The 13,363-nt window shown below is 35.8% G+C and overlaps 1 protein-coding gene across 3 annotated transcripts in view; it reads left to right on the top strand.

The window, feature by feature from the left end:
* Window positions 1-12,860, top strand: part of LOC109045278 (galactose-specific lectin nattectin-like) — a 66,945-nt gene extending 54,085 nt beyond the window's left edge. Inside the window, exons 1-6 of one of the 3 annotated variants that reach the window (XM_042738183.1) lie at window positions 4,170-4,265; window positions 10,207-10,307; window positions 11,565-11,644; window positions 11,726-11,848; window positions 12,098-12,206; window positions 12,609-12,860. In XM_042738183.1, coding sequence (XP_042594117.1) covers window positions 10,250-10,307; window positions 11,565-11,644; window positions 11,726-11,848; window positions 12,098-12,206; window positions 12,609-12,694 — 456 coding nt within the window. In that variant the 5' untranslated portion in view covers window positions 4,170-4,265; window positions 10,207-10,249 and the 3' untranslated portion in view covers window positions 12,695-12,860. Of the gene's footprint in view, window positions 1-4,169; window positions 4,266-10,015; window positions 10,086-10,206; window positions 10,308-11,564; window positions 11,645-11,725; window positions 11,849-12,097; window positions 12,207-12,608 lie in introns of those variants that run through there. The other 2 variants (XM_019063143.2, XM_042738184.1) reach the window with 2 other exon arrangements.
* The last annotated feature ends 503 nt before the right edge of the window (window positions 12,861-13,363 follow it).

Raw genomic sequence — 13,363 nt, 5'->3', positions numbered from 1 at the left:
TGGAGCGCAGCTGGAGGAAAACAAAACTTGAGGTATTTCGTACTGCTTGGCAGGAAAGTAACCTATCCTACAGAAAAGCATTAAAAACTGCTAGATCTGATTACTTTTCGTCTCTTTTAAAAGAAAACAAACATAACCCCAGGTATTTATTCAATACAGTGGCTAAATTAACGAAAAATAAAGCATCAACAAGTGTTGACATTTCCCAACAGCACAGAAGTAATGACTTTATGAATTACTTTACTTCTAAGATCGATACCATTAGAGATAAAATTGTAACCATGCAGCCATCAACTACAGTATCGTATCAGACAGTGCACTATAGATCCCCTGAGGAACAGTACCACACATTCTCTACTATAGGAGAGGAAGAATTGTATAATCTTGTTAAATCATCTAAACCAACAACATGTATGTTAGACCCTATTCCATCTAAGCTCCTAAAAGTGGTGCTTCCAGAAGTCATAAATCCTCTTCTAACTATTATTAATTCATCATTGTCATTAGGATATGTCCCCAAAACCTTCAAACTGGCTGTTATTAAGCCTCTCTTCAAAAAACCACAACTTGACCCCAAAGAACTAGTTAATTATAGACCTATCTCAAATCTCCCTTTTCTATCCAAGATACTAGAAAAGGTATTATCCTCACAATTGTATTCCTTCTTAGAGAAAAATGATATCTGTGAGGATTTCCAGTCAGGATTTAGACTGTATCATAGTACTGAGACTGATCTCCTTAGAGTTACAAATGACCTGCTCTTATCATCTGATCGTGGTTGTATCTCTCTATTAGTGCTATTGGATCTTAGTGTTGCGTTCGACAATATTAACTACAACATTCTTTTGCATAGACTAGTAAACTTTGTTGGCATTAATGGAAGTGCATTAGCATGGTTTAAATCGTACCTATATGACCACCATCAATTCGTAGCAGTAAATGAAGAAGTATCATATCGATCCCAAGTGCAGTATGGAGTACCTCAAGGCTCAGTACTAGGGCCGTTACTCTTCACGCTTTACATGTTACCCATGGGAGATATCATCAGGAAACACGGTGTTAGCTGATGATACTCAGCTCTATATTTCTTTGCAGCCTGGCGAAACATACCAATTTGAAAAACTAACGGAATGCATAGTCGATATAAAAAACTGGAAGACGAGTAATTTCTTACTGCTAAATTCTTTAAAAAAAACAGAGGTGTTAATTATAGGACCTAAAAACTCTGCATGTAATAACCAAGAACGCTTTCTAAGACTCAGGGGCGTAATTTATGGGGGGGATGGGGGGGAGGTAACCCCCCCAATATTCAAATCCATCAGTTACAACCCCCCCAATATTTACATGAACATGAAACATGAAAATCACAGTAGATCAAATGAAAAATATGTAGAATTAATTTATTTTGTAACAATAATTTTGTTCCTAATCAAATATGAGTTTGTCATAATAAATCAGACAAAAAATACTTCCCCTCCATTGAACCGATTGGTAATGCCCAACCAATGAGTCGCACTTACACCAAAACAACGCGAGTGGTGTTTGAATGGGAGAGCACACTGGTAACGTTAGCGCCAAAAATGAAGAGAAGCGCTGCACAGCGGACTATATTTAACTGCTGGTCAGAGAGGGATGTAAAAAAAATAATAATAATTAAAGCATGTACTGAGAATGAGGTATGAGAATATTGTGTAATAGCTAAGTACTCACCACATATATTTTAGCTAGCTAATCCATTGCAATGTATTTAGCTATAACTATCAGTATAACAAGTTACCAAAGCAGCTGTCTGTTTTGCTAGTTTATTTTTCAATAGTGTCTGTAATTATCAATGGCAAAAGTATTCACATCGGTGTTTGTTTTCTTCCTAAATTAATCTGACTTTTGAACGAATTGGATTAATGAACGATTTAAGTGGCTAACTCATTAAAACAGTCAAACGCTGCTGCCTACTGGCGGTTTCAATAATTTCTTTCTTTTGATAATCTCTACTATGTTAGAATTTTATGAATGATGATTATACACAAATTTCATAACGTTATGAGGTGTATAATCTCTTAACATGTTTTTATAACAGATTCAAGGTAAATATAGCAGCAGGGTAGAAAAGTCAGCAGAGGGAGAGGAGGAGCAGGTGATCAGGTAAAGAAGATGCCATTCAATCAATAAAATAAAATAGGAAACCGTATAGACAGTTGTTCAAGAGCCGATGTGTTTCCCTTTAAAAAAAAAATAAAATGTTTTAAGGTGGAATGTAAAAATCTTAAAATAAATGTCTAAATGTTGTCTCTTTCATATTTGTATATGCTGAATTTGTAATCAGTTAAAGCATATAGATAGATAGATAGATAGATAGATAGATAGATAGATAGATAGATAGATAGGAAGAAATAAATGATCCAATAACAATACACATAAAAAATTTTTTTGAAAAAAATAACAGGCAGCATACAACGTTCAACCCCCCTAATGTTCAAACCAAATCTACGCCCTTGCTAAGACTTGATGGCTGCTCTGTCAATTCTTCGTCATTAGTTAGGAACCTAGGTGTGCTATTTAATAGCAATCTTTCCTTAGAAAGCCACGTTTCTAGCATTTGTGAAACTGCAATTTTTTTTACATCTCAAAAACATATCTAAATTACGGCCTAAGCTCTTGTTACATTATAGTCCTTCACGTCCGTTGCATTCTCAAAACTCTGGCAATTTGATAATACCTAGAATATCAAAATCAACTGTGGGTGGCAGATCCTTTTCCTATTTAGCGCCTACACTCTGGAATAACCTAACTAACATTGTTCGGGAGGCAGACACACTCTTGCAGTTTAAATCTAGATTAAAGACCTATCTCTTTAACCTGGCTTACACATAACACACTAATACGCTTCTAATATCCAAATCCGTTAAAGGATTTTTAGGCTGCATTAATTAGGTAAACCAGAACCGGGAACACTTCCCATAACACCAAATGTACTTGCTCCATCGTTAGAAGAATGGCATCTACGCTAATATTAGTCTGTTTCTCTCTTATTCCGAGGTCACCGTAGCCACCAGATCCGGTCTGTATCCAGATCAGATGGTCACTGCAGTCACCCGGATCCAGTACGTATCCAGCCCAGATGGTGGATCAGCTCCTAGAAAGGACCTCTACAGCCCTGAAAGACAGTGAAGACCAGGACAACTAGATGAGCCCCAGATCCCCTGTAAAGACCTTGTCTCAGACGACCACCGGGACAAGACCACAGGAAACAGATTATTCTTCTGCACAATCTGACTTATTATTATTATACCCTCACTGGGGGTATAATAAATGAAACCAGCTACAGCCTGGAATTGAACTGCTGGTTTCATCTGGCCAGAGGAGAACTGGCCCCCCGACTGATTCTCCCAAGGTTTTTTTCTCCATTCTGTCACCGATGGAGTTTTGGTTCCTTGCCACTGTCGCCTATGGCTTGCTTAGTTGGGGACACTTCATTTACAGTGATATCGTTGACTTGATTGCAAATGATTGCACATACTATTTAAACTGATCTGAGCTGAATGAAGACATCACTGAATTCAATGATGAACTGCTTTAACTGTAATTTTTCATTACTGTTTTCCTAATTAATGTTGTTCAGTTGCTTTGACACAATTTGTTTTGTATAGAGCGCTATATAAATAAAGGTGACTTGACTTGACTTGACAAATGAGCTGTTTTAATTCTCGACCAAGACTGCTCTTACACACGTTCAACAAATTTATCCTGCAATAAAGAGTCAGCATTTGCCAAACCACTGGGCGACCACCGTTTAACCCCCTTTAGCAGACCCATGAATGCCAGAGAAAACTCCAATAGGGTTTCTCCCTCATGCTGTCTCCTAGAAAATAACTGCTTCTTGTAAAGTCACATAGGACTGGGAACACCCGTACAATTTGCGCAATGCAAAAATTATTTTCTAGGGGTCTTCCTGCTCTATTGCTGGGTGATATAGAATTTCTTCCCGAGCTTCCCCTTCCAAATGATCAAATAAAAAAAATGTGTGATTGGCGATGGACATGTGACGAACCCTCATACAGGCCTCAAATGTCAAGTGCCTAATTAGATTCAGGTGCCCTATAGGTACGCGTGTGTGTATAAGGAATGTTTCCTGCATTGTTAGGGAGCGTGTTGACTGGTGGCTATTGCTGCAATTTTGGACGCTGGCTTTTTGATGGTTCCCAGCATTATGGATCTTTGAACCCAACAGGGCAAGCGTTGGCCGATCACTGCGTTGCTGCATCTGGGTATGTTATCACGGAGAAAGTTGGGTTGAGCTGTGTGTGTGTGTGTGTGTGTGTGTGTGTGTGTGTGTGTGTGTGTGTCAGGAATTGCTTTTATACATTTTATAAATAAAGTAGTATCATTGTTATTTTACTTTACATTCACGTCTCTGCTGTATCCTTGTCGGAACAAACCTGTGTCCTTATTGGACCATTATCTCCCCGGGTGAAATTCCCAGGGTAGGGTAGTCACCCTTACCAAAAAGTAGTATACTTCAAGTTTATTTTATTAAGTATACTTAAGTAAAGTTCAAGTATATTTAGACATTTTGTAAGTATAAGTCAAGTATATTTAAATGTCATTTTAAGTATATTTCTGAGTACATAAAGCCCATTTCTGAGAAGTACATAAAAAGTAAACTAAAAGCAAACTTTCCTATTTTTAGTTTAAAAGAAGTATAGTAATAGCACACTTGAATAAACTTCTTTTTCGTAAGGGCAGTGTTACAAGGAGTTGGATGTCCAGTGGTTTCTGGGAATCCACCACCTTTGTAATTATAGTCCAAATTAAAAAAACATAAAACGAAATGTGTTTATATGTGCTTAATTTTCGCTGGAGGAAACAGCTGTGGTGTGATGAGGGATGAACGCAGTGAAAACTTAAACTAGAGTAAATGGGGAATCGATTATTGCTCCCCCATGATATTTTATAAGCTAGATTTATGTCAAAGAACTGCATAGATGCAGATATTATAACAATCTATCGATGAACACACATCTTACTTCTGTTTTTCTAATATATCCGTCAAAAATGGCTTCTATTACCATAACTAAAAAACCTTACTACTCAGGTCTACTGGTAAATTGCTGCTAAAAACTGTTCAAGGAAGTAACGTTCATACCCATGGCCATACTGAGGCCATACTGAGAGAGTATGTTCCAGTTTTCTGAAAAGACTGAAGAATTGATTTATTTTTAATGTTTGATTTGTTTGCATAAAAGGAACCACATCATATCCTTCAATATCTCTTTGAAAAAGAACTTTGTAACATTTAAACAACTATTAAAATGAGTTCAATGTAGCTGTAGGAGTGTTAAATAAAAAACAAAGATGATTATCTTCATTCAGTTGTTCCATTTGGTAACATGAAAGCTCTTAATTCCAAAGATAATACAAGCTAATCAGTGTATTCAGTAGGTTGCATTAGTGGCATAAGGTATTGTAAGTACAACAATGTGAATAAAACAATGCATTTAATTTTTACTTTTGATACTTAAGTACTTTTAAAAGCATGTACTTTCATACTTTTACTGAAGTAAAAACATGTCTTTACAACTTTCACTTGTAGTAGGGGCGATACGCTCTTTACAAATTCAAATGTTTGCACTGTCCCAAATTTGAGCTCTATTTCAAAACTTTCAGAATTATCATGCAACATTCTGCAAAATAGTATTGCAATCTTGGGTGTAAGTCGTATTTTGTGTGACCTTGATGATCCACTGATAAATGATTCAACTGACCTTCTGTGTTTTATTATATGCTCTTTATCAACTGGTATAAAATTATGTGACGTGACATACAGCCAAGTATGATGACCCATACTCAGAATTATGTCAGCAAATATGCCCACTGAATATATACACATGCATAAAGGCTAATGTTTCAGTATTTTGAGGAGCAGATAAGAGTGTCTTAGTCTGGCATTTGCATATGAAAACAGAGGCAGACTTCAATCGGCTCCTCCACGTCTTTCAGCGTGTTCTTTTTCAATCTGCAGACCGTGGCGGCACAGAGCAAGAAATAGAGGACAATGTGTGTGTTCATCAATAGATTGTTATAATATCTGGATCTGTGCAGTTCTTTGTCATAAATCCAATTTACAAAATATCATGGGGAAGCAATAATCGGTTCCTCATCTACTGTAGTCTAAGTTTTCACTGCGTTCATCCCTCATCACACCACAGCTGTTTCCTCCAGAGAAAATGAAGCACATATGAATGCATAATTTATAAAACGATCATGTCAGGTGCGATTCTAGGATTTTCATTTTCATTTATTATACCCCCAGTGAGGGTATAATAATAATAATAATAGCCTAATAATAATAATTATTATTATATATATATTATATATATATATATATATATATATATATATATATATATATATATATATATATATATATATAAATAAAAAATGTATGATCAATAGGGGTTGTTTATTAAACCTATTGCAGTATTCCTCTGTATTGCATAGATAGGTATAACATATGAGTACTGAATAAGCCAAATTAAAGTCTTCATGATCTCTCACACACAACCTGTTTACTGTACAAACACAAAATTTGACTGTTTGCATTTCTAGTACAAGTATGCAAACCTCTTTGCCACATGCACTGGAATATGTATTTTATTGAAAATTGAATTTTCAAATTGAAAATGGCAACATGATCATTTTATAAAGAATGTGTAGCAGGAATAGCTACCTAGTTAATGTGGCTACAACCTGCAGTAATAGGCCAACTGAATGGCTACGCCCCCTAGCACCCCCCGGGTTCCCTTCTCTTTCCCATGACATAGCTTCACTTCGCACTTCCAGCAGTGTGGAATTTGGCTGACGACAATAACACTGGCTGGGACAGTGTTATTCCTGCTTCCTGCTTGCCTTCTGTGTAGCTTTGTTTTTTCTGTAGAATCTCTATCTTACTATCACATGTACGTCTGGCCGACGTCGGCCTCATTACCTAAAAAATCGGCCAGGCGTAGGCCGATATAATTTGGTCAGTGAATCCACACTTCTGCCGAGCCTGCACTTGAGCGAGCTCTGCAGTAGACTTCTACCCAACAGTCAAAGCGGCATTACGTCACAAATGTGCGGACTCAGAGGAAGACCGCGAGGGTTTAGGGTGCCATTTGGGACAGAGCGATACGCTCTTTACAAATTCAAATGTTTGCACTGTCCCAAATTTGAGCTCTATTTCAAAACTTTCAGAATTATCATGCAACATTCTGCAAAATAGTATTGCAATATTGCGTGTAGTTCGTATTTTGTGTGACCTTGATGATCCACTGATAAATGATTCAACTGACCTTCTGTGTTTTATTATATGCTCTTTACCAAGTGGTATTAAATTATGTGACGTGACATACACCCAAGTATGATGACCCATACTCAGAATTATGTCAGCAAATATGCCCACTGAATATATACACATGCATAAAGGCTAATGTTTCAGTATTTTGAGGAGCAGATAAGAGTGTCTTAGTCTGGCATTTGCATATGAAAACAGAGGCAGACTTCAATCGGCTCCTCCACGTCTTTCAGCATGTTCTTTTTCAATCTGCCGACCGCGGAGGCACAGAGCGAGAAATAGAGGACAATGTGTGTGTTCATCAATAGATTGTTATAATATCTGGATCTGTGCAGTTCTTTGTCATGAATCCAGTTTACAAAATATCATGGGGAAGCAATAATCGGTTCCTCATCTACTGTAGTCTAAGTTTTCACTGCGTTCATCCCTCATCACACCACAGCTGTTTCCTCCAGAGAAAATGAAGCACATATGAATGCATAATTTATAAAACGATCATGTCAGGTGCGATTCTAGGATTTTCATTTTCAATTATTATACCCCCAGTGAGGGTATAATAATAATAATAATAGCCTAATAATAATAATTATATATATATATATATATATATATATATATATATATATATATATATATATAAAATAAAAAATGTTTGATTAATAGGGATCTGTGGCTTTCAGGTAATGTTACGATTTCACTTCAGCTAAATTAGACAAAAGAAATACTACTTGGTTAATTCTGTGACACTTAAATGGTACTAGTAAGGCACTTGGTGTGCTACAGTGTCAGGGAAACACACAGATTCAATTTGCAGGTTCAACACAAATTCATTTAAATCTCAAACACCACTCGGCTGTGGCGGAAATTAGAGGAAGGATGAGGGGAACAGTCAACAAGAGCCTACAGCCCCTCCACTAGGCAGAGTAGATAATGAAGGTCAGCGCACAGTCCCAGAGTCAGTGCCAACGCAACGTCAGGGTAGAGAGAGCAGCTCACAGAGCCCAAGCATCGGTACTGACACAATGTCAGAGCAGAGAGATCCTTGTAGAAGGCGCCGGGTATTCTGGCAATATTAGGGCAGGAACTAAGGAACAGAAGTCTGGTGAAACAAGAGGCTGAGCACAAGCAGAAGAAAAGACAAACTGAAAACACAAGACTGCATCAGGAGCCTAAGAATACACGGCAGGACAAGACTAGAAGATGGTCACAAAGTGTAGTACATTAACACCACACAACAAGACACAAGACTACACACGAGGGGAACTTAAAAAGAGGGAGAATTAAGGAATTAACAAGTCACAGGTGTGACGGCAGCTGAAGTACTAATTAAGATAACAATGGGGAGGGAACCACGAAGACAACGAGCACATGGTGAACTGTCAAAACACAACAACAACCTGCTGATCAGACTGAAGTCATGACATACAGAGTGAAGAGACTGGCTCATTTCCAACTAACCTTAACTTTTTTAGCTAACGGTCACGGTAGCGATTTTAAAAATTAATGTTAACGCCTTAATGCGTTTCCAGCTATTTCTCGGAGGGGAAATGTAAAAACGGATTAAAGAGAAGTCCTAACTGCTTTTTCGCCGTGTTTTTCACTCTTTTACAGGCTGCCAGAAAGAAACCGTCTCTATACGGTGAACTATTGTTGCTGTTGCTTTTTGAACTACAAAATGAGTTTTAAATTCATTATTGAATTATTATTGAATGAGACTGTAAATTATTAACGTAATGTTTTAATTCTAGATGTTTGTTTGTGTAAATGCTGTGTGTGCGTTGAGTTATGCACGAGCGAGGAGCAGAGTTGTCATGGAAACGGGGCTTCAACACAAATACCGTTACTGGCAAGCACTAATCTCCGTCTCTCGCTGCGGTTTTCACTGTTTTTAAGTAAGTTTAGTCGCTAAAATCACACATATCTTTTTAAAAATGTTCAGTAGAGGAATAAAAAAAAAATAATAATATACTAATAAAAGTTTTTTTTTTTTTTTTTTTTTTTTTTTTTCATTAGACAAGTGAATGACTGTGACACCTAAAAGCATAATTGTATAATCATTTTATGGTCTCTCTTTTCACACTAAGTCAAGGTAGAATATAAGTAATCTATCATCTCAAAATGGCAACCAACAGTAAAAATGGCCATTTAGGACTACAGCATTACTTTTACTTTGAACATAAGTGACACAAAAAGTTGGATGAGAGCTTAAAAGAGAGTACAGTGGTATGTTGTAATTAAATATATTTATTTTTTACTAACTAATCAATATTAAAAAATAAAAAAAGACTAGTCCCTGGACTTTTTCACAGCAACTGTATATCAGTAATAGAAAAAAGGTCTTTACTTTGATTATTCATCAGCCTCAGTGTACTCTAAAACAAGGGAGAAAGAAAGAACACTGAACAATTGATAAAAAAATATTTTTTGACATCATCTCACAGTTTAACTAGGCAGCCTGTGGTTATTATGGAGACCAAAGAAGAACTTTACAAAATTCACTTGAAAAATAACCCTTTTCATGCATGCAAAGTTATATAATTCATATTTTAGGCTCTATTTCAAGACTTTCATCATGCAACATTCTGCAACATAGGATTGGGTATAGGTTGTGTTGTTGTGTAACCTTGATGATCCACTGATAAATGTTTCGGCTGAAGGCTTTCGTAATATGGTAAACGTGCAAACATGTTCATCTGCCATATATAAAAACTCAAACCTCTGCTTTGAAACAGACAAACACAGCAAATTCTCTGTTAGTGTCACTAAATTAATACATCAATTAAAATATTTACAATAGCATCAAAATTATATTTAGATTTTTTTCATTCATTCATTCATTTAAATATGTGTTTTGTCTGATGTTTTTTATTCAGGTGTGCAGTATTCCTGGTTGATTTCAGTGTTCTTTGAGAAACAATGGCGGTCTGGACTGTCTGTGTGTCTCTCTGTCTACTCTTTGCTCTGAATGCTTCAGGTGAGATACATCATTCATTCTGCAGCATTTACTGAACATCCATAAATACCTTCAATGTTTTATTATATGTCCTTAAGCATTAGAACAATTTTTATAAAATGTTCAGTTTAGTTTGTCTCAGAGCTCAACTAATTTTTTTAGCAAATTTTGATGTTGGCTCGAGAAAGCATGAATGGACAGCCTGGGTCAAAAGAGCCAAAGCAATTGTCCGTTCACAGTTCTGGAACTGGCACCACCACAAACAAATTACAGTCACTGCTTTCAGAGTTTTGTTTGTACGATTTTTTGTTTGTTTGTTTGTTTGTTTGTTTTTTGTAGGATTCAGGTTAAGTGGGCCAACCCTTAACCTTAAGTAATTATACCCAAATTCATTAAATAATATGACATTCACTGGTTATTTTATAGTTGACGTATAATTTTCTATTTTAGAAAACAGAAATGAGTCTGCAGTCAGGAATTTCAAGTCAGAGATGGAAGAAAGGAAAGAGAGAATAGAAATGAAAGGAAGTCGAGGCATGAAGTTCAATCTGTGGAGTGAAGAAAGGATGAGAGGAAAAAAATATAGATGCTGAATATAAAACTTTAAAATATGGACACAATTAAAAATTGTTTAGAGAGCATAGACAGAAAAACATTTTGATTACCATTTTAAATGTTTTTAGCCTATTCGTTGTTGTTTGTGTTATAGTCACATCTGTAATATATTGTAGAGTTCATTTTATTAATCAATATTCTGTTTTCTGAATATTCTGATATTAAGATTTTATCTAATTTAATGTCAACACAACATGTTCTTTCAGTTGTTTGGAATTTAACACATGAATTGAGTATTGGATTTACACATGATTTATTTTATTCATAACCTGTAGGTTATCAATATTTTTGGGTTTGTTAAATATGTTTGTCTGATAAAATTTGTCGATAAATCATGTCTTTTTAATTAAAATTGTGAATAATTTTTGATAAATAAGGGATGGGACACTTTACCTGAAAATAAATTTCTCTGGAGTACATGACCTCAAAATGTTTATTGGTATATATCTTGCAAATAACACTTTATATGAACTGTATTCAAATTGAAATATTAAAGCCGATCTTAAAGTTAAAAAAAAAAAAAAAAAAAAAAACATCTAGATACACGTTTTACCATTGTGGCCCACTTTACCTGAGCTCACCTTATATATAATAGATATATAATGCAATTAATTTAAGAACACTTAAACTGACAATAATACAAACCAAATCTCCATGTAACAGCTTGTGAGACTGGGTGGAGTCGACATGGAAAGAGATGCTTCAAGGTTTTTAACGATCCAAAGTCCTGGAAAGATGCAGAGGTAGGAATATTCAGCAAGAACTGACAAAAAGAAGCCTATTATTTACTTATTAACTTTCTCCTCATGTCATATTCTCCTCAGGTGACGTGCTTGAATCATGGTGGGAACCTTGCCTCTGTACACAATAACAAGGAACATGCCTTCATAAAGCTATTGGTGTCAAGTTCAAAATCATTCTGGATAGGAGGCTATGATGCTGTTTCTGTATGTTATGTTATGTTATGTTATTTACTTATTTTGTCATATTCGTTGTTTGTGCTTTGGTGCATCATACACTTTACTGTTTAAATCAGTACTGCTTACAATTGAATGTTTATATTTACACAGAGGTGTGCAAGTAGCATCTGCGAGATATAGAGTTTTTATTATTTGATTTTGATTTCTTTATTTTACACATGCACCTAATGCCAGGCGGCCCTAAACACAGTGATCTTTGTGCTCTTCTGTACACAGGAGGGGACGTGGTTCTGGAGTGATGGGTCCAAAATGAATTTCAGACTTTGGAACGCCGGAGAACCCAACAACAAGTTTGATGAGGATTGTATTGAGACAAACTTTGGAGGTAACTGTTTTGAAAGATGTGATTGTCATTTAATGTCTTCAGTTCTGGAATTTGTTCAACCTTCAATAAACAGCAACAATTAATAAAAAAAATTGTACACTCTCAGTAAAAATGTACAAATGTTATTATTACTGGGGCGGTGGCCTTTAAAAAGTTGCTAGTACTAATGTGTACCTTCATTGTACTAATATGCATCATTTAGGGGTAAATAGGGTACAAAGGTGTGCCTTTGGAAAAGGTACCTCCCCCAGTGACAGCTTTTGTACCTTTTATTTTGAGAGTATATTCACTCCCCTCACTTCCAGTGTTTACACTACAGGCTAGACATTCTTTATCTGTCTTTCTAAATACAAGCATTATGATGCCTGTAAAATATTTATCTATTTTTCTTTCTCACAACAGGTGAAGGGAATTGGAATGACAAACCATGTATATACCAGTTACCATTTGTTTGTGCCATTGCTGATCCAAGCTGTTCCCATAAATGACCATGTTAAATCAGAAATGGAATGCTTAAAACATGTTTAATACAGTGCAAATGCATTGAATTCACTGATAATAAGTTCACTTGCAGTTTTGCTTTGTGGCATGTTGCTTCAGTGTTCAACATCTTTCTTTCTGTAAATTCTTTCTCAATAAATCAAATAGCATTCAGTTATTGTCCTGAAAATCTGTTGAACCGTAAACATGGACACAAACAGTCATCAAAACAAAAGTCTAAGGAGATCATGCTCATTGAGAGCATAAAGCATAAAGAGAGCTTCAGGAAATTCATTATGTTCTGGTCAATCTTGGGTTTTGTGCTTCATCCGCTCCTGACTTTCAAGTACAGAGACACAAAAATAGAAGAATGGAGCTGCACATGCTCTCATGAAACATCTTATATTCAGCCATGAATCATCATTTTCCTGTGTTTTCTACTTTCTATATCAAGATAAAAAACATTTTCAGTTGTTTCTTTTATTACAATTTATATCCACATCAAGATAGATCTTAGTCAGGGCAGCGTCATAAAAAGCAGGTGGTACTACTTTGAGAGAAAGAAAAAAATAAATACAAAATCACAAAATGAATCCCCTTGGCTCCTGACAATATATTGAGGTGAAATGATCAGTCTGTGTAAGAAATTAGTATTATTTACAACATTATTACACTGA

Source organism: Cyprinus carpio, chromosome B14 (genome assembly GCF_018340385.1).
Source record: "Cyprinus carpio isolate SPL01 chromosome B14, ASM1834038v1, whole genome shotgun sequence".
Classification (NCBI taxonomy): Eukaryota; Metazoa; Chordata; class Actinopteri; order Cypriniformes; family Cyprinidae; genus Cyprinus; species Cyprinus carpio.
This window is presented reverse-complemented; position numbering and strand designations above follow the sequence as displayed.